Genomic DNA, 19,673 nt, shown 5'->3' with positions numbered 1-19,673 from the left:
TGGGCCTTGCAGTAGATTCTGGGAACCTCCCATGCTCACTCTCTCCTTACCTACTTTCCTCCCAAGAGACATTGGTTTTATTTTATTTTAAAACAAACAAGAACAACAAGTCATGCTGTCTAGGTGGCATGTGGGTTTTGGTAGGTCAGTAATCTGGGTGCCCTGGATACATTGTTACTAGTTACTGCACTGGGTGCTCTGCAGATGAGGACTGTCAAATGGACTCAGCCTGTTCCTCCCTCCTGCCATCTTCTCGGATGAAAAAATCATTTTAATTTCTTTTTTCAAAAAGTTTCCTAACTGTGCCTGATATGGCCTTTTGGGAAAAAAAAAAATGTATTCATTTTGCCACCAACTACTTTGTATGTCTTGAATACAAGAAGGAAAAGAAAAACAAAACCACTACCAAACCAAAGGTTGCTACTTTTGAGACATCATGTGTTTATTGCACATGGCAGAAGACTGCACCTTCTTTCCCATAATGTACTGTCTTTGTTTTTGTTTTGGTTTTTTTTTTTTTTGAGTCCTTAATTTTTTAGACCCATTTATTAGGTTTGTGTTTTAGCAAAGTATATGTACCCGGTCATCCTGTCCACGCCAATGCAGAGGTCCTGAGAGGACTGTTTTCTCTGTCCCTGTGGATGTAAAGACACTGGCATTTCTGTTACATCTCTCTTCCCTTTGCAAGGGTTTTAACTTTGGAGTTTTCCAAAGAAAGTTTGGCCAATGCCAGATCTCCCAGAAGTTGGGTTTTTTGTTTTTGTTTCTTAGTTTGGTTTGGTTGGTTTTTTTGTTTTTGTTTTTGTTTTTGTTTTTGTTTTTTTTTTGGTTTTTCAAGACAGGGTTTCTCTGTGGCTTTGGAGGCTGTCCTAGAACTAGCTCTTGTAGACCAGGCTGGCCTCGAACTCACAGAGATCCGCCTGCCTCTGCCTCCCGAGTGCTGGGATTAAAGGCGTGTGCCACCACTGCCCGGCTGTTTCTTTGTTTTAAATGGAAATTTGTCTGGCTCCTACTCACACTACTGATTGTTCTAATCACAGAGATGAACATGTTTCACCCTGTATGCAAAAATCAGCATCCCTTATGGTGAAGCCTGCCTTTTCTGGTAGAAACTGAAGCCACTGAAAATAAAGACACAGCTAGAAGCACAGGAGAGTCCCAGACTGATGTCTCCTTGGAGAGGCTTTGGAAGTGATCCCTGGGGTCTGGATCCTTTTCACTGGGTTATGCCATTTTATTCAAGTTTGTTGTTCCATTGTATATCTCCACAATACAAACAAAATGACAGCCAGTACATAAGGGGTTAGCTTGACAAAGTAGACTACCTTGTGTTAACTTTTAATTTTTTTTTTCTTACTATATCTGTCTACAGGCAGATACAGATAGATGTATGGAAATGTGCTTGCCTGTAAAATTTGCATTTATAAATGTGTTGCCGATGGATCACTTGGGCCTGTACACATACCAATTAGCGTGACCACTTCCATCTTAAAAAACAAATCTAAACAAAATTTATTATATATATATATATATATAAAGGACTGTGGGTTGTATACAACTATTGCAAACACTTGTGCAAATCTGTCTTGATATAAAGGAAAAGCAAACGCTGTATAACATTACTACTTGAATGCCTCTGTGACTGAGTTTTTTTGTTTTTTTGTTTTTTTTTATTTTAAATATAAACTTTTTGTGGAAAGTATGCTCAATGTTTTTTTTCCCCTTCCCCCATTCCCTTGTAAATACATTTCGTTCTATGTGACTTGGTTTGGAAATAGTTAACTGGTACTGTAATTTGCATTAAATAAAAAGTAGGTTAGCCTGGAAATGAAATTAAAATTCACAAGTGTGTGGTCTTTATTTCAGTGCCCAGCCCACTTTCTTCACCCTGCCTACTTTGCCATTGCAACATGTAGTCCCGTCACCCTCTCCTCTCCTCTAACTGGGGAAACATGTATCCTTGTTATAAAAGTCAAGACACGAACACACGGCTCATTCTTTGAAATGACCTTTCTCTGATGTGTAGACAGGAGGTGCAGCTTCCGGCTTGGAAACCCCTGGACTTAAAATAGAGGAAGTTTTGCAGACACTGCTTTGGAAAGAAAGAAAATAACCCTGAAAGGGACAGTTGTAAAAACATGTATAAGCTGCTGTCTTTGGTTACTGTGTCCATGGTTTGGTGTGACTGTATTTTCTTTTAACTTTCATCTTATTAGTAATGGTCTTTGGGAGTCTCTGTAAAACATGAACACCATGGACAGTGGGTCTGTGTCACCCGTATAACCAACATGTGTTTGAGTCTGCTCATTTCCAATACTGGATAATGTATGTTAACATGTTATGTCTCTTAGTGCAAACAGAACATCATTTTTTTAGGGCTGGCTCATGGTCAGGCCTAAAGATTAGATATAAGGTCATGTGACTGCTGCTTCAATAAAGACAAATTTATATTCGATTAAGTGTGGTCTTTTATTTAGTGGGCTAGTTATATAAACATTCTTAGAGGGAGCTCGGTATGGTGCCACCTGCCTATAATTCCAGCACTGCAGTGGGGTGGCTTGGGATTCATCACCCTGTTGAGGTCCTACCTTGACCATTTGAGTTGGGACTAAATGACCTGCCAGCTCTCCCTCACAATCCTGAAAGATAATCTTTATTTCTGAGTCCTCCCAAAAGTTGTGCTTGCAGGAGAGCAGCAGGCATGGCACAGTTTGAACGCAGCTGGAGTAGTCTCTGAGCACCTTGAGGTGTTGGAGAGCTCTTACTATGGAAAGGGAAGCAACCTGGGAGAAACAACTGCTTTGGAGGCTGGCAAGCTATCTGGAGCTGGGGTTACTGGTCAATGATGGGTGGGGGTGGGGTGGTTTGTTTATAAGTCTCTCTTTTTTTTTTTTTTTTCCCCAGAAAGCAAGGGACACACCTGGGCATCCCACATGAAGATCTGCTACTCCTGCTATTCATGTCAAGACTTTAGACACGTGAACAGTGGCTGCTGAGCGACTCTTGAGTGATGGCAGAGCAGAGGTGGACAGTGGCTCACAGACCCTTTCTCCTGCACTTTGGAAATGGACCATCTCCTCTTGAGTGGGAAACCAGAAAAAGGGCCATCGAAACCAAGATGCCAAGAAACCAGCGCTTGCTTCTACTTATTCCAAAGTTCCAGGGGACGGGGAGTGGTGAAAGAGAAACCGGATGTCGAAGAGCAGGAAAGTTGGATCTCCGAGTCTTAAAACCTAGTCATGGTTGCTAAGAGGATGTATATCCTGTGTGTACTCTTTTGTGCTGCCCACCTTGAATCTTAGACACCCTTGGAATAAGTGCTTACTGTCCGGAATTCCTATGACCTTACCAGTTTAGTGTTTGGAGCACTGCCTGGGTGTTTTAAAATCAGCTGAGGTGTGTGTGGGGAGAGGGGGGGTGTTCTGTGTTACCTTACCACTATCAGGCTTTCGAATGAGTAGCACACAGGCAACTTCCCAGAAGAGGAGAAATGCATGTATGACTTACGAACATAGTTGAATGGAATTTAGACTTCCAAATGAGAAATATATTTCTAGTTATAACCAAGTCTTTAATTATTCCAGATTTCATGGAGTGAAAGCAATATTCATGAATTTGCTGAGAAGGGCTCAATTTTCTCTTTCAAACACGAATGCTTTGTGTAGAAATTGGGGGGTCAGGGTAGGGAATATGCTTGCTTGTTTTGACTTGTGTTGATCTGATGCTATTGTGGTTTGGCCTGCTTGTAAGATGGCTAGACTTACATAATTACCTGTCCGTTAAAATTCAGTTACCTTCAGCTTCCTTTGCAATGGAATATTATCACACATTTCAAACTTTGTTTACTATATTTTATATCATGTATGTTTTTTATATGTAATAATCAAGCACAAAAGCTAATTAGGTGATTTCATTTTTATGTTCTACCAGCAGGTTGTCGGGTTTATACAGGGTAACACTGAGATGAGTACAAATGTGTATGTTTGGTTTGGTTTGGGGGATGGAGAAGCTATGTTTTGTTTTGTTCTTTGAGACACGGTCTCACTGTTTGCCCAGACTGTTCTGTGTTCTTAACCTCAGCCTCACCCGGCTCTGTTTTTTTATTTCTATTTTCTCATTCTCACATTTTTTTTCTTCCCCCAGAAAAAAAAAAGTCAAAAAATAGGGACTGGAGAGAGATGGCTCAGTGGTTTAAGAGCACTTGCTTTTCCAGAGGACCAGAGTTCGGTTATGAGCACCTGTGTGGGGAGGCTCACAACAACCTGTAACTCCAGCTCCAGGGGATACAATGCCCTCTTCTGGCCTCCTCAGGCACCCACCCACACATGTGCACATGCACACACACACACACACACACACACACACACACACACACACACACACACAAATCCTTTAAAAAATATGCTCTATATCTACCCAGAATTTCATTATTGAAATCCCCTAATCTTGATCCAACGTTAAACCCAGGAACACACTTGCTTAGTTCTTAAGCATGGAGCACCTAGTGTGGGAGTGAGGTATAACTTGGGAAAGGCAGACAATTGTAGAAACTATTTCAAATGAGGCAGGTACTTCTATTCACTCAGCTTTGAGGATCCAAGTGTACTCAGGAGTTCAGTGTACACAGGTAATTCTGCTAGCACACATTTATTGTCTGTCACTGTAGCCTTGTTACAGATCACCCCAGTGCTCCAGTTTGGGGAGCAAGCCAGACCCCAGTCAGATGGGGAGCAGACATCCCCACACCAAGTCACATACCCATCCCCACAGTCACAGTTCCTACCCCTTCCTCAACAGGTACCTGGCATTTGGGAACCTTCATTTGGCTTCTAGTTACCCATAGAACCCCAGTGCAGCTTAGAACCCACACAGAGCTCCTTGATTTTGTCACGTGGCCTTCCTTAAGGGCCACGTAAGCTGTTACAAGAAGTTTTTTTTTTTTCAAGAAGTTTTTTTTACAAGCTATTAATAGCCATTTTAGCTTTATCTTCTTGAACTCTGAGGCTGGGATCCATATCTGAGTTCATGCTGTATCCCCACAGAAGGTCACAATGTTAGCGATTAACAGTGTGTCTTGTCTGGTCAGATGCAGGAACCTGAGTGATGTGGCCAGAACAAGCTTCTGTGATGCTAATGAACCTGATGGTGAGCTCAAGTCTGGAAGGTACAAGTGGCCCAAGGGGAAGCCTGGGGTTGGGAATGTGTGGGGTATGGACACCTTTACATAGCTTGACCTGGTTCCTCCTTTCCCACCCAACATCTTAGAATTTAGTGGGATTTGGGGTTTTATTCCCAAGCACAAGGATGGGGCTAATCGATAGGCCAGCACTTCCCACAGGCTGAACTTGGGGCTCCATGTCCTTTTCCAGGGGAATGTTAGCCAACTGCAGTCCTGGGCCATTGTTCGCTATCAGTCTGTTCTTCTGTCAGTCTAGCCCTAGAAGTGGTGATTCAGAATGTCTGGGTCTGGCCAACCCATGAGATCTCCACCCAGGGGCAGCCACTCAGCTATCCGTGCTGCTGAATAACTCCTGCATGAGGGGGGTGACGAAGGGATGTGTGTCTTGGATGCGCAGCAGGTGCTGAGTCTGCTGGGCGTTGATACTGCGCAGCTCAGTGAGAACAGCCATAATCTTCATGAACAGGAACCTGCAGGCAGCCAGAGAAGAAGTTGGGGTTTCACCCCACCCCTTTCCATCCTACCAGACTGATCCCGTTCAGAGAGCACACAAATTCAATCTCAGAAAAATCCGTGATCAGCCAAGCTAGGAGATTTGGAATTCCTTCAGCCTCTGCGTGAGAAGGTAGAAACTGTCATCTGCCTCCTGCCTCCCAACCCCCACCAGCTGAGTCCTGTACACAGAGACCCTATAGAAAGCTTAGGCCTTGCAGGTGCCAAATTCATGGGTTAACATGGAGGTGAGAGTCATCATCTTGGTTAATGTCTTGACATGTAGTCACTACAACTAGGACCTGCAGTCTGGAGTCCTTTCCTAGACCTCTTCCTGCATCCAACATCAGAACACACACTTACCTTGGTTTCCCCATGACAGGGAAGGAAGCTAGCACCTCCACCCTCCTTGCAGAAAGTAACTGAACAAAAAGATAATCACCACCACCACCACCACCACCACCACCACCACCACCCCAGCATCCCAGGAGGCTGAACAGAAAAGAAAGCTGGTGCAGGCCAAGTGAAGATTGGATCTTTGAGTCCACATTATAATATCCAAAACTGGCCTTAATCTTCAAAGCCTTAGGCTCATTGTAATCCTGTGGACATGAGACTGGGCACTGGGACAAGGACTGGCCAAGGCGTGGGAGCTCTTTCTATGCCAGTCCCCAAGCAGGTTTCCTTGACAAGTTTCAGCTGTGACAATCCTCTAACTGCCAGGCTCCAGCCCTCCAGCCTGTGGGAACCAGGGCATTTGTCTTGACTCCCTTATGGCATGGTGTTGGTACCCACCTCAGGCATTGCTTTGAATATTACAGGCTATAATATTCATCACCTTCTTGGCCCCAAAACTAAAACTTCCCAATCAGTAGTAGGTATTACAGATGCACTGCCATTATGAATGGTATCACTATAGTACTACCATCATCACGGTTGTATACTGGTCTTTGCTAGAAGACCCCATTGGAGAGACAGTAGAGTCAGGCTCTTCCCACACCTCATTGACAGAAATGTAGAAAGCCCTGGGCAGACAAGTATCCCTCTGCTAGACTCAGGCTGGAAGTCTTCATAGAGGTCACAAAACAGTCCCGGAGCCTTGGTCATCAGAAGCTGTCCCGGGTATGGCAGGGACTTGGAAATCAGGCCCAAAGTGAGGGGGCAAGAAGGCTCCCTCTCACATCTGCTCCTCCCCGCTCATCCTCACCTGTGAGCAGGATATGGCCGACAGCACTCGATGTAGGCCTTCAGGGTGAGGGCAAATCGTTCCTGCAGCTGGTCCACCACACTGCGCTGTACCACACCAGGACGGTCTGAGAGGAGAAGAGAAGGCATTGTGATGACAGGCAGGGCAGAGAGGAGCAAAGGAAAGCTCAGGTCAGCCATGATAAAGGAATTGCTGACCAACCACCTCAAAGGAAAGCAGCAACCCCTGTGCAGTGGGAAGCAAGGCTAATGATGGCTGAGCCCTTCCCTGGGGAGGACAGGAAAAAGGGCAGTGGCCTCCTGCAGATTCTCACCTGGGGAGAAGAGGGAGATGGCTTGCATCAGCACGTACTCCTCCTTATGCAGGTGCAGGCTCTTCAGCATGCTGTGGAATTTCATCAGCGGGTCCAGCAGAAGTTTCTGGAAGCCACCTGTGGGTGGGTATAGGGTAGACAGCCAGCACCTCAGGAGCCTAACTCAAGAACTCAGGCTTCCCTTACCTTCTCTCCTGAACCCAGTCTCCCTCAGCTGTTCTCTCCCTCCCTCCCTCCCTCCGCCAGGCATCTCGTAGGCACCATCAGGATCTTCAAAGCAGTAGGCCAGCCGACCGCACTCCCAGGTTCCAGTTTCTGTGTCGAACATCGTGTTGAACCTCAGTAGGCACATCTCAAAAGTGGCTCCCTTCAGCAGGGAAATCTGGTCCTCAATAGGCAGGTCCCTGGCAGCAAGGACAGGAAGTGATGACAGCTCCTAGGGAGGCTGTCCACAGGCTGGCACCAGTCCCCATCTCATAATCCAAAAGTTGGAAGAGAAAGAGGAGAGAGAGATGGAACAGCCTCCTCCTGAGGGTGCAGCTCCTTCCAGGTTGCCTCCAATCTCCCTCCCTCATAATCCAGGCCACTGGGTTACTTTGCCCACTGAGGTCTTCTCTCCACCTCCAGGGACTCTCCATACTTCCTTAGCTTTATGTCCAGGCCTGTCTCTTCCAACAACCTACACAGCCTCTGACCAACATTTAATGCCTTGTTAACCTCACAAGCATTTACCTCAGTTTGCCTACGTGGAATGATTGCCCCTTTTAAGTAAATCCTGGTGAGCTTTCAGGTCAAGGAGTGTCTTCCCTTCCCAGAAGTGTTTCTACATGTCACACTTTGCACTGGAAATAGCTGCCACCTGATGCTGAATTCAGTACATCCATGTTCCTAACTGTTTCTCCCTTGTGTTGCACTTCTGTTATCTGCTTTCTGCCGGGCAATGTGCTCCTTACATGTGTAATTCAGCCTCACTTGACCACATCAGGCAAGGCAAGGTGGAGGACATGGGTGTAAATACCCCTGGCATCACCCCTACCACCACAGACTACATTTTATGGAGTGGTGGTTCCCACCACACCATCAGGTTCCAGGTTCTCTTGCTGACACCATTTGTCATGATAACCACCTCCCTGCCTAGCTCTAGGGAGATATGGTCTGTTGGATTACAGGACCAGCCACCCTCCCATGGCCTGCTTGATGGCAGACAGCTGGAAATTCCACGTCTCTCTTTTTCTATGGACTTTCTTCTTTTTCCTTTCAACTCAACTTTTAGTCTGAAAATGTTCAACATGGCTTCTGTCCTTATGGACAAAATAGGAAGGTCTGATGACTGTCATTTGCCAATGTTCTCCAGATGTTTTCTCATTTCATCAGCTCTATGTGGTAGTTTGAATGTAATGTAATTGCCCCCCCCACGCATAAGCTCGTAGGGAGTGGCACTATTGGCAGGTGTGGCTTTGTTGGAGTATGTGTGGCCTTACTGGAGGAAGTGTGTCACTGTGGGATGGGGCTTTGACGTCTCCTATGTTCAAGATACCACTTAGTGTCTCAGTTCACTTCGAGTTGCCTGGGCAAGAGGTAGAACTCCCAACTACCTCTCCAGCACCATGTTTGCCTATGTCACAGGACGCATGTCACACCATGATGATAATGGACTGAACCTCTGAACTGTAAGCCACCCGATTAAATGTTTTCCTTTATAAGAGTTGCCGTGGTCATGCTGTCTCTTCCCAGCAATAGAAAGCCTAACTAAGACACCCTATAAGGTTGATATCATCACTTCCCATTCCAAAACGGGAAAGCTAACAAGCCCACAGCAACAAAGCTAATGAACCATATAGGCTTTATTCTCCAGTAGCAGTGGTCCCCCGGGGCAGAGACAACACACAGTCTTTTGACACCAGTTTCTCCCAAGTTTGTAGGGATCTACTGCAGATTTCTTTGAAATGTTTGACCATTTATGTTTCCCCCTCAAGACCTACCTGAAGTAGGAGATGACTTTGGCAAAGTTGATGACACCCTTGAACATGTAAGTTGACACATCGGCCAGATGTGGCAGCAGAGGAATGATCTCTTTCCCATCGCTCGTGGATGGGGGTTGGTAGTTCCAGATGCTGCCGTCTTCTCCCCGAAGCTTCAGAGAGATCCTCATTGGAACCGTATCTTTCATGATTTGACTCCATGCGGCAGGGTCTTCCAGCAGTGAGGCCTGCAGAAACTCTGGGAGCTCACAGCCACTGTTACGCACTGCAGGCAGCTGGGATAAAGGGGCAGGAGGCAAAGAGAGGAGGGGCAGTGTTGTCATAGACAAGAACCCTGATGACCAAGCTATAGTCTGGGAAAAATGATCATAGGCATGTACACCTATGTGCACTCACATATACATAATATGTACGTATGTTTGTTTGTGTATATACACACACATGTGCGCATACACACAGCCCTTGTTTCTTAGGTTGTCTGGCAGGTGGTGTTCTATGAATTAGTGGTCACATCCCTACATGGTCAGGGTGAAGGGTAAGGGAGGCCTTCTTGCCTAAGCATCCCCCTGTTGGGTCCAGGAGACAGAGATAAGGGTTTGGCGATGCCAATCAGGGCTTCTCAACCTGGAGGTAGTGTATCAGATATTTACATTACGATTCATAACTAACAAAATTACAAGTTATGAAGTTGTAAAGAAATAGTTTTACTGTGGGTCATCACAACATGAACTGTATCAAAGGGCCGCAGCATTAGGAAGGCTGAGAACCACTGCTGTAGATGGAAACACAGATACTGAGATGGGGGGAGCCAGACCATTCCTCTTTGCTGGTCCAGTCACCTGAACTACTTGTGACCATTCTGGAGAAGAGAGGGGTGTCACTGGGAAGGAAGACAGAGCTAGCCAACACCCATTCAGCAGAGCCATACCCCTTCCGGTCCTGACTGTCCTCACAAAACTGCACAGCAGGCACCATGCCTGCCTCCACTGATTTTCATCCAGTTCCTATCTGCTGTGGTCAGAGTAGAGATTCTCTCAGTCGGCTGGGGAGTAACCAAAGGGTTTCCCATCCCAGAGTTTGGGGCCAGGGGAAGGATTTTGAGATGACCCCATTTCTGGCAAGTTCTCGGGGAATCCTGGTGCAGACCAGGGCATGAGAGACCCTGGGAAAGTGACCTGCTTTGAGGAGCTGGCATAGCCATGGACCTGGTCCAAGCTCTGAGCACCTACCCGGAAATCCTTGAAGTGGGAGAAAGTGGTGTCAAAGGTCTTCGTCTGAGCATCCATCAGCTCCTGGATCAGCGCCTGCTGTTCTTCAGTCAGCCCCTGCCCTACAGAGAGTGGAGCCTCAATCTTTTCCCTCTTCTTCCTCTTAATCAAGGCCCGCCTCTGCTCCACGGCGGCATCGGACATGATCACTGTGAGTTGACGAAGCAGGTTTCAGCATATGTACCCCTTCAGAGTCATCCTCCCCCAGCCTCCATACACCACTGGGACTACAGTTTTAAGTGGGGACAAAGGGAACCGTGCAGGGACAGCTGGGAAGAAGGGGAGAACACAGCCCTGGCCGGCATCCCCCACCACACATCCTGCAGCAAAGAACTGGTGTCCAGTATCTCCAAAGTCCCACAGGCTCACAGATGCACATGAGCTCTGGAGCTGTGGTATGCAGATGCGTACTGGTGCCTCAGCTCTCTGGCACCTGCCCCAGTCCACCAAGCCTGAGCCCCCTGCCCCTCCTCCCCCACCCCAGCCACTCACTCTCCTTCTTCATGCCGCTCTCCAGGCACTTGCGCAACCGGCAGGCCTGGCACTGCCGCCGTGTCTTCCGGGTGATCTCGCAGGTCCCCTTGCGGAAGGGGCACCTCAGCCGGACATTGCGTTTCATGGCCCTTCTGTGGGACAAGAAAAAGCATTAGGCAGTCTATGAGGCGCACGCAGCTCCTGGGCCAGGCGCTTCAGGCCATACTACCTGTCTCTTCAGCCCCTGCCAGAGGCACACAGGACACGTGTAGGTTGACACTCTACCCCAAAGGCCGGGACTCAGAAGAGGAGGAGACCTCTGAGGTGATTCTACAGGAAATGCTTCTCATGGGGACGATAGCTCTAGAGCCTCTCTCCAGGACAAGTCAACTGTAGGCTCCAGGCCTTTCCCAAATCACCTCCCATCCTTCCTCAAACCTTGTTACTAATGGTATCCATGGAGTTGGGCTTCTTTTTTGTTTGTTCGTCTTTTCAAGACAGGGTTTCTCCGTGTAACAGTCCTGGAACTCACTTTGTAGACCAGGCTGGCCTGGAACTCACTAAGATCCGCCTGCCTCTACCTCCTGAGTGCTGGGATGCGCTTCTAACTGGATTTCTCCTTGGAAAAATGGAGTCAGAGGAAGCCTGCCGCCTGTACCACTTAACTCCCACCCGCACTCCCCCTAGCCCCAGCAGCTTCTAGGCACACACAGGCCTTTCCCTTCTCCAGTTCCCCTTCTAGTGGGTTCGGATTGGCTTGGAGGGGGGAGGTTGGAAGCTCTGAAGAACAGAGCCCAGGGTGGAGTTGGGGCTCTGCCGCTGCTTCTTTGTCACTAGCTTGAAGGGTGCTGAAGGGCCAGGGCCTGTGCAGAGAGGCAGCTGCAGGTGGGCAGTAGGTGACGTGACGTCAGAAGGCTCTGGAGGACCATTCCCCTTTACAGACAAACCATCCTGGATTTCCCACCAAGGACTGCCACTGCGGCCAGAAACGAATGTTTCCTTCATTTCCACTCTGGGTGACCCTTGTACCTTGATTCTGGCCTCTGTTCTGTCCAGCAGTGTGGGAAATGAGAGAAGCTGGCTAGGAACCTTGGGAACAGAGCAGGGGGATGCTGAGAGGCCTGGACTAGAGACTGAGCTCACTGTAACTGGCAGACTTGAGATCCGATCAGGGGTAAGTCCATGGGTGTCACTCTCTCATATTTGCCTCTGCTGCAGACATAGGTCCTTGACCCTATCCCCAAATGCTCCAAGAATGGATAAAAGGAACTGGTATTCGTCAGAAACATGCTATATATCAGATCCTGGGTTACTTGTTTTGTATACTTTTAAAGACTTGATTTTTCAAAACCGACCCCATGAAATTCATCCGTTCCTTCCACACCCCCACCTCTGGTCCATCGAAGGAGATTAATCATTATCTGTCATCCAGGTAAGTGACAAACTTGTAGTCCAAGTTGGCTTGATAAGAAGCCCAGTTCCAACCACTGATACCTCACCTCCCTCTAGGTGTCCCAGGATGGCACCTAAACAGGAGGATTCCCACTACTGGGACAGCCCAGTAGAAGGCGATTGAACAGATTCTCTGGCTTGAAGAACCAGAACATGCATTCATGTGTTTGGGTTTGTGGTACATGCTCAGCTTAGTGATTTAGCTGGTGCTCTTTGCTAATGACTGATTCAGGAGTAGGCTGAAGCCAACTCTAGCCTACATGATGTACTGGTGTCTTCTGGAACAGATTTTTTTTTTTAATTTTCTTTTTGCTCCTTGGTTGAGCATCTTTTTTGTTTTGTTTTGTTTTGTTTTGTCTGGGTATCCTGGCACTATGCTTTCCCAAGTGGAGCCAGACTAAAATCGGAGCTCTTGTGTGAGCCAAAGAGAAACATGCAGGTTCACCAACTCAGGAAACTTCAGATTTCTCATTCCCTTACTGTCCCATTAAGTTGATCCAAGTGTTCTGTGACTTAGGGCTGGACATGGCCTGTCACTGATGATGTGTAGCCTAGGTAGCCTATGTAGTCAATGTTAATGTCTCCCTAGATCATGGTGTCTTTAGACCTGTCCTGAGTAAAGTTAACCCCATGTGACCTGAAAACAGCTCCCTGTGGCCACATCATCCCAAAGCCGAGGATCTGGGAACACCAACCTGGTCATAACTCAGAACTTGCTGTATACCCCCTTGGAATCATCAAAGACTGTCCCTGTAAGGGACAAACAGCTGGGTCTTTGGTGGATGAGCCTTGGCTTGTACATTCATTTCTATTTAAAAGACCAATCACTAACAAAAACTTGGCCAAGTTAAGCTGGAACATTCCATCCTAGAGGGAGAAGTGGGGTTCAAAAGACTCACTAAGCTCACAAAACCCAAGACTCCCAAGACCCCTCTCTCAAAGTTATATATGGAGCGAGCAATTGCTGGGGGAAAGGAGACCCCTTGGTGGGGCTAACACTGTGCAGGGAAAATTCCCTGATCCTGTTTTCATGCATTATCTCCCATGCTGAGGGGGACTTTTTAATGATGCATCTGCCCAAATCTTCCCTGCTCCTGTAATCAACCCCTCGGTCATGCAATTATAAGTGTCTCCAATAAACTCACTCATTCACCAAGCTAGACTTAGGTGCAATCATTTCTTTGATCTATCCACACTGCCCTATCTGAGGCACAAAGTTTGTTCTCACAAAGGAAAGGTTGTGTGACCCATCAGTACGTAGTCAAGGACCAACAGAACCAAAGGTGGCCCCTGCAGAGGGTGATAAGACACATGACTTAGGCTGAGCCTTCGGAGAGTAGAGCATCCTGGGGAGAACCGCAGGGTGGCCATTTTCTTTTACATGACATGGGGTGACACATCCCCTTGGTAAATGGGGTCTGTCACTCAAGTATGGGGACTCTCCACAAAATGATGATGGACCAGATAGTTCTATTGCAAAGGGAGGAAGTATACTGGGAAATGCCCAGGTGCACCTTACACATTGTCCTTCAATGGGTGGGCAAAGGGAGGATGGGGTGGATGTTTGGCTTACTATTTCTTACACCTGGGAAGACATATGACAAAGAAAAGAGGTCTTCCTGGGATCCTGAACTAAGACGCTAATGGAAGAACTGGACCATAATAAACAGAGAGTAAGGTAGAAATGATAGAAGACCTTCTTCAGTTCAACCTTTAATTCGGAGGAAGAGAGAAATCCCATGATTCAACAGCATGAGGAAGCCCTAATAATGGCCCAGTACAGGAAACCTATTGCTGAAAAATCAGGAAACACTGTCTCAGATCTGTGTGAGCTGAGGAAGACTTAAACAAGAAACAAGAGCCTCGAATACCCTGGCTTGTGCAGCTGTGGGACATTCCAGTAGCTAGGAACAATCTGAGTGAGAGAAATCAATACAATCAACCACTCAATTCTCTTTGAGGCAAAAGCTGTGTAACCTGAAGCCATATGAGGGACTCAGTCCCTGAGGGATTGGTTCGAACCACCATCACACACCTGGTTACCACCAGCTGAAGTCCTCATGAATATCAGGGACTAGGAGGCAATAGAGCGATGGCAGCAATTACTAATAGAATTAAGCATGAGACAGGCAGTGTTTTGTGTCTGGTTTGCAAGGCCAGATATGAATGTATTAGTCTGAGAGTTAAGAAGTTAAGAGGGGAACTGGGCGACGGTGCACGCCTTTAATCCCAGTACTTGGGAGGCAGAGGCAAGAGGACATCTGTGAGTTTGAAGCCAGCCTGGTCTAAAGCATGAGTTCCAGGACTGCCAAGGCTATGCAGAGAAACCCTGTCTCGAAAAACAAACAAACAAAAAATTAAGAGGTTACTTAAGAAAGACCTCGGTGTAGGTATGGGGCATTTTAGTGGCTTTGCTGTGCCCTGTGGTTAGGACATGATCTATATGGGGTAGGAGAGGCTTTGGTGGATCTGAGCAATTTAGATTGTCAGCAAATCAGGTTCTTAAGTTGCTAAAGTATTAATGGACAGACAAAATAAAGGGAAAATGAATGGTGGTACCTTGGGTCACATGAAAGCAAATATGGCAGTATTTATGTCAAGCCAGAGTTTTTAGGGAGGAAAAATGATGTAAAGCCAAATGCCATGCTCCTCTCTGGAAGGCTTTAAAACTTGAATGGCAATTCACCAAAGGGGGGCAGATGGAATGGAAGATAAAACAGTAGTGGTGGGCCCCACTGCAACCCTGGTAAGGTGTTCTTGGGTCTCCCCGGGTTGTACTCCATATTATCCATGTTGACCAACCTTTGTATAACTTGATAAGAGGGAGGTGCTGGGTAGATTGGGACAGAAAGAAGCATTTGAGCCAGATAGGGCAGAATACCTCAGGATCCCTTTGTGTTAGACATCACCAGCAGCTTAGAGGGCTGGAGGAGGGAGGGCGTGACAAACACCACCTGAGCAAACTGTTCCAGCATGGCATCAACCCCACAGTGGAGAGGGTTGGAATCTCGTTAACACCACTAGAACAGCAACTGCACGCGGTATGTGAAACACAAGAGTGGGATCCACTACCAGATCTGCGGTAGCAACAGGGAAAACATCTCACAGAATCAAGTTTTGGACTGAAGACCTTTTGGATGGCACAGAATCAAACTTTGCAAAGTTGGCATGTATGTTTACAGCAATTTATATGGTATTTGCTCTGTCAACCATGCCATGACGTCTCCACTGGAACCAGTGGGGGTTTTTTGTTTTGTTTTTTGTTCGTTTGTTTTGTTTTGTTTTGTTTTGTTTTTGAGCCTTCAGGCCTCCCCTACAGACTAGACCAACACTGAAGCCAAATAAAGTGCTGGGAGAGATGGCACCTACCTCTGTAGGAATGGGTGGCTGCTGCAATACAAATAAACACTGACACCATGTGGCTGACAGAAGAGAAGAGTAGCCAGCAGGCTGAGTTTAACAGCAACATGGATAATAGTAACTCCTGAGACTAGGCCTATAACAATCTGTACTGTACACAGAGGCCTGACTTTAGGGATGACTCATTGAGAAATGGAGAATTCAAAGTTGCTTGTTTGTCCACAGTAAGGACAAACAGGAAGGAAATATATAATAGCATTCAACAAGAACCAGAGCCCCTCGTAGTTTCCCACTAGCAGCCATAGCCCACTGAGTCCTCTCAGAAGACAGAAAGAGGACAGCCTTACCCAAATATAGGCTATCTGTCCCCAGGTCCCAATAGAGGTGGCTCATTAGATTCATATATAGTCTGGCCAGGGGGCAGCTAGCAAAGGTTGAGAAAACAAGCCACTGTATTTTCATGAAACATTCTGCTATTCCTCATAGTGCCCAAACATGTAAGGCTGTTTCCAGCTGCAGCCCCGATAGATGCTATGATGATGCAAGTATGTAATTCAACCTATCTCATATGGGATTGGCAGCTAAACTACACAGAGCTTATGAAATATGCTCTCACCTGTGTAGACAAGGCCGCCAAGCCCTTCCATACAGATGATCAATTAGTGAAGCCACTCTCCAGGGTGTCTCATAAATCTTGGTGTTAGGTGTTATACGCTGGCTTCCCCAAGGAATTGACATGGGTATTTATTTCATAAGTAATGTGTAAAGAACTGGGTTAAAGGCAACCAGGTTCAATGGTACTTCCACCTACCTTATGACCCCATAGGGGCTGGGTTGATTGAAAGAATGACTTGTTAAAACATCAGTTAAAGAGTGTAAACAGAAGGGTGTGTGTGTGTGTGTGTGTACTGGCTCCCAGAAGCCATATAGTTGTTGAATGAAAATCTCAGAGCCAAAAGTGGGTTACCTCCTTAAGTTTATTCTATTCTATACCATAGACTATTGCAGTGTTGCATGGTAGCATTAGATGGTAAATTTCTATTGAAATACACTTCATGCTGTAGTTACACACATGGAGAAATGAAGCTGGGACTGAGCCTAGAGATCCTTCTTGCTGGCTGGTTTGTGCAGTGCTGGAAGGTGCTAAGCAGGCTGCTGGAGGAGAATTGTTGCTGGCGGTCCTAGTCACTTAAGCCCCTATTACACTATAAGCATGGCAGGTGAGATAGGCCTGATTGTGCAGTAGTGACCCAACTGTTATAGACACAACCAGTAACTTTTCTATTGAATTTATGGCCAGTTATATAGGAGGAAATATATGTTTGGTACTATAATCCAGGGGAAAATTTCACAGCTAGAGAGGGTATAAGTCCCACTTGGAGGTGACTACTATTGTTTTGTTAAACAAGTGTGATATGCTTTGCCAGTTTTATTCTTGTACTGGTTAGTTTTTTCTTTTGTTTTGTTTTCCTTTTGTTTTGTTTGTTTTGTCAAATTAACACAAGCTAGAGTCATCTGGGAAGAGAGACCCTCAGTTGAGAAAATGCTTATAACAGATTGGCCTGTGGACAAGCCTGTGGAGCATTTTCTTGACTAATGACTGATGTAGAAGGGCCTAGCCAATGGTGGGCAGTGCCACCCTGGGGCAAGTGGTTCCAGATTGTATAAGAAAGGTAAGCTGGGGGAGCAAGCCAGTAAGAGTATTCCTCCATGGATTCTGCTTCAGTTCTTACTTTACACCTTCACTTCCCTGCGGTGAGTTCCTGCCCTGACTTCCCTGCATAATGAACTGTGATCTGGGTGTTTAGGACAAGTAAACCTTCCCCTCCTCAAACTGCTTTTGGTCATGGTGTTCTATCTCAGCCATAGGAAGCAAAGTAGGTTACTTCCTCCATGTTCATGCCTACAGATCACCGCTTCTGTCAACCTCAGTTGTTGAAACTTTGTGCAGTGCGTGGCAGTCACTTCAGAGATTCAGAACCAGTCACATTACTGATAACTGCCATTATTACTTGGTGGCCCAGTGCTTATCTGCCATTGGAAGAAAATAACCAGACACACACATCATCCATTCTGAGGCTCAGGGGATTTTCAGAAGAGGAGTTAGAAAAAGCATCTAAGAGGTGAAGGAAGGAAGGGATTGGGTGTTGTGTAATTGTTTCCTCTGGATGGAAACATTCCCACCTGGATACAGGAGGCAGGCTTACAACACATGGGAAGTTCACGAAGTTAGAAGTTGTATGACTCACAGGGTTCCAAAGGTTATATAAACTGAAACCTATTGCTGTAGTAGAGGAAACTGGTGTTGAGTTGCCTACTAGTTGTGCAGAGAAATACCAATAATGAAGCTTATCTATACCATCCCCGGGGCCTGAACGGTGCTTTTCATTTTCCCGAGTCACCCATGGACTTATAAATGATAGATACTCATTGATTCGCCAAGCTAGACTTGGGTAGAATAATTTCTTGGTGTATTGTTGACAGCCTATCTGTAGTGAACACATGTTTGTTGATGTCTCCCCAGGAAGTTACATAACATCTGTCTGTCTTGGGAATGTTTGAATGTCCCAAGTGTGGCCTTGAGGTGAGAACCACAAACCCTTTCCCTTCCTTAAGGTGAACTGGAGCTCTTTCTTCATATCCTGTCTCCTGTGTTCCTTCCCACCTCGGATCTGGCCCCTGTGCTGAAGGTGGCTTTAATGAGCTGCAACTGGTCTTTCTGTCCTTCACCTGACTATGGTGACCCTTTTGCCCAAACCAAGCATACTGTGAAGTCAAATTTTTTTTCTCTTTTACATGAGGCTATTTTAGTTTTTATTTTTGGTCTTTAAAAAAATCTGTTTCTAGAATTTATTATCTTAGTTTTGATTTATTTTCTGACATCTTTTCCTTAACAACTACCATATGAGAGTGATTTGAATACTTTCCTTTTCCTTTTGTCTCCCCTACCTTTCACTGTCCTTTTATTTTCTCAAAAATCCAGAGAGGAACAAAGTGTGATCTTGATGGAAATGATCCTTTCCTGGGTCATAGATGAAGGAAGATTTGAAGATGAGGATTCTTCTGAAGTGTACTTGTCTGTCTTGGAGCACTTAGAAGGGCTAAGGGTGGGCCATTAGCCCATGCAATGACCCCAGACATCTGATCAAGATGAGGCCTTGAGACATAACCCAACCAGTTAATGGAAAAACCCAAGTTAGGTGTGAGCCAGTGTGTCAATGCTGGCAGATGATCTTACCTGAAAAATCCCTTGCATCCTTCACACGTCATGACATTGAAGTGATAGCCATTGGCCTTGTCCCCACATACACGGCAGATTTGGAAACCACCATCTTCCTCATCTACATTGATGGTGGGCCTTTCTGAGACAGAATCTGCTTCTTCACGGTGTACAAGGTCAACATGGCTCCAGCTTTCTTCAGATCTCATCTCCAGGTTTGCATCTGTATGTCTTGGACTAGAACTGGAAAAAAAACACACACACACACACACACACACATAGGGAATGAGGCTCTTTACGGGGACATACTGGGAACACTTCCTTTTGAGCAAGGCTCACATTTGGGTGCTGGACCTGACACCCCATGGGGATAAAAGTGTAGGTGATTATTTGAATTGTTAAGAAAGATGTAGCCACTACATTCGTATGCACAGTAGGCAGAGTGGTTAAACCAGAATGTGGGAAAGAAAAGGCTATTATGGGAGGAATAAATAAGTAAAGAAGAAGCTGTCTGGATTGGATTATGGAGTCACTGAATGGACTGAGGGGGTCATGAGTTGATCATAGGCTGGAAAAGGGAAAACTCATGGGAAAGACTAGCATTCAATATTATTTCTGGGGCTGGGGATGGGAAGATGACAGACTTTTAGGTGTGGTGTAGCCCAGAATTCCACAAAGAGAAAAAGGATATCCCCCCCCAAAAGAAGGCTTTTAATTGAATATCAA

The 19,673-nt window shown here is 46.2% G+C and overlaps 2 protein-coding genes across 3 annotated transcripts in view; one reads left to right on the top strand and one right to left on the bottom strand.

Annotated features, from left to right (window-relative positions):
* Nucleotides 1-4,079, top strand: part of Gsk3b (glycogen synthase kinase 3 beta) — a 129,940-nt gene extending 125,861 nt beyond the window's left edge. For both annotated transcript variants that reach the window (XM_027412697.2, XM_035444561.1), the window contains one exon: nt 2,905-4,079. In XM_027412697.2, the coding sequence (XP_027268498.1) occupies nt 2,905-2,996 (92 nt within the window). In that variant the 3' untranslated portion in view covers nt 2,997-4,079. The remainder of the gene's footprint in view (nt 1-2,904) is intronic.
* Nucleotides 4,080-4,987: 908 nt separating this feature from the next.
* On the bottom strand, nt 4,988-19,272 carry Nr1i2 (nuclear receptor subfamily 1 group I member 2). Its single transcript, XM_035444563.1, has 8 exons — nt 18,966-19,272; nt 10,934-11,067; nt 10,403-10,590; nt 9,174-9,448; nt 7,453-7,595; nt 7,192-7,308; nt 6,879-6,984; nt 4,988-5,649 (listed from the first exon to the last, which is right to left on the bottom strand). Exons 1-8 carry the CDS (start codon nt 19,154-19,156, stop codon nt 5,505-5,507), a joined length of 1,299 nt encoding a protein of 432 aa, XP_035300454.1. The 5' UTR covers nt 19,157-19,272; the 3' UTR covers nt 4,988-5,504.
* Nucleotides 19,273-19,673: the final 401 nt, after the last annotated feature.

This window comes from Cricetulus griseus, chromosome 4 (assembly GCF_003668045.3).
Source record: "Cricetulus griseus strain 17A/GY chromosome 4, alternate assembly CriGri-PICRH-1.0, whole genome shotgun sequence".
NCBI lineage: Eukaryota > Metazoa > Chordata > Mammalia > Rodentia > Cricetidae > Cricetulus > Cricetulus griseus.
This window is presented reverse-complemented; position numbering and strand designations above follow the sequence as displayed.

Coding starts and splice junctions, on each gene's coding strand:
- Nr1i2 (XM_035444563.1), bottom strand. CDS start 19,156: ATGAGATCTGAAGAAAGCTGGAGCCATGTTGACCTTGTACACCGTGAA. Junction 7,309..7,452: donor CTGCTTTGAAGATCCTGATG/GTGCCTACGAGA, acceptor ACCCACCCACAG/GTGGCTTCCAGAAACTTCTG. Junction 5,650..6,878: donor CGGCCATATCCTGCTCACAG/GTGAGGATGAGC, acceptor GGCTGCCTGCAG/GTTCCTGTTCATGAAGATTA.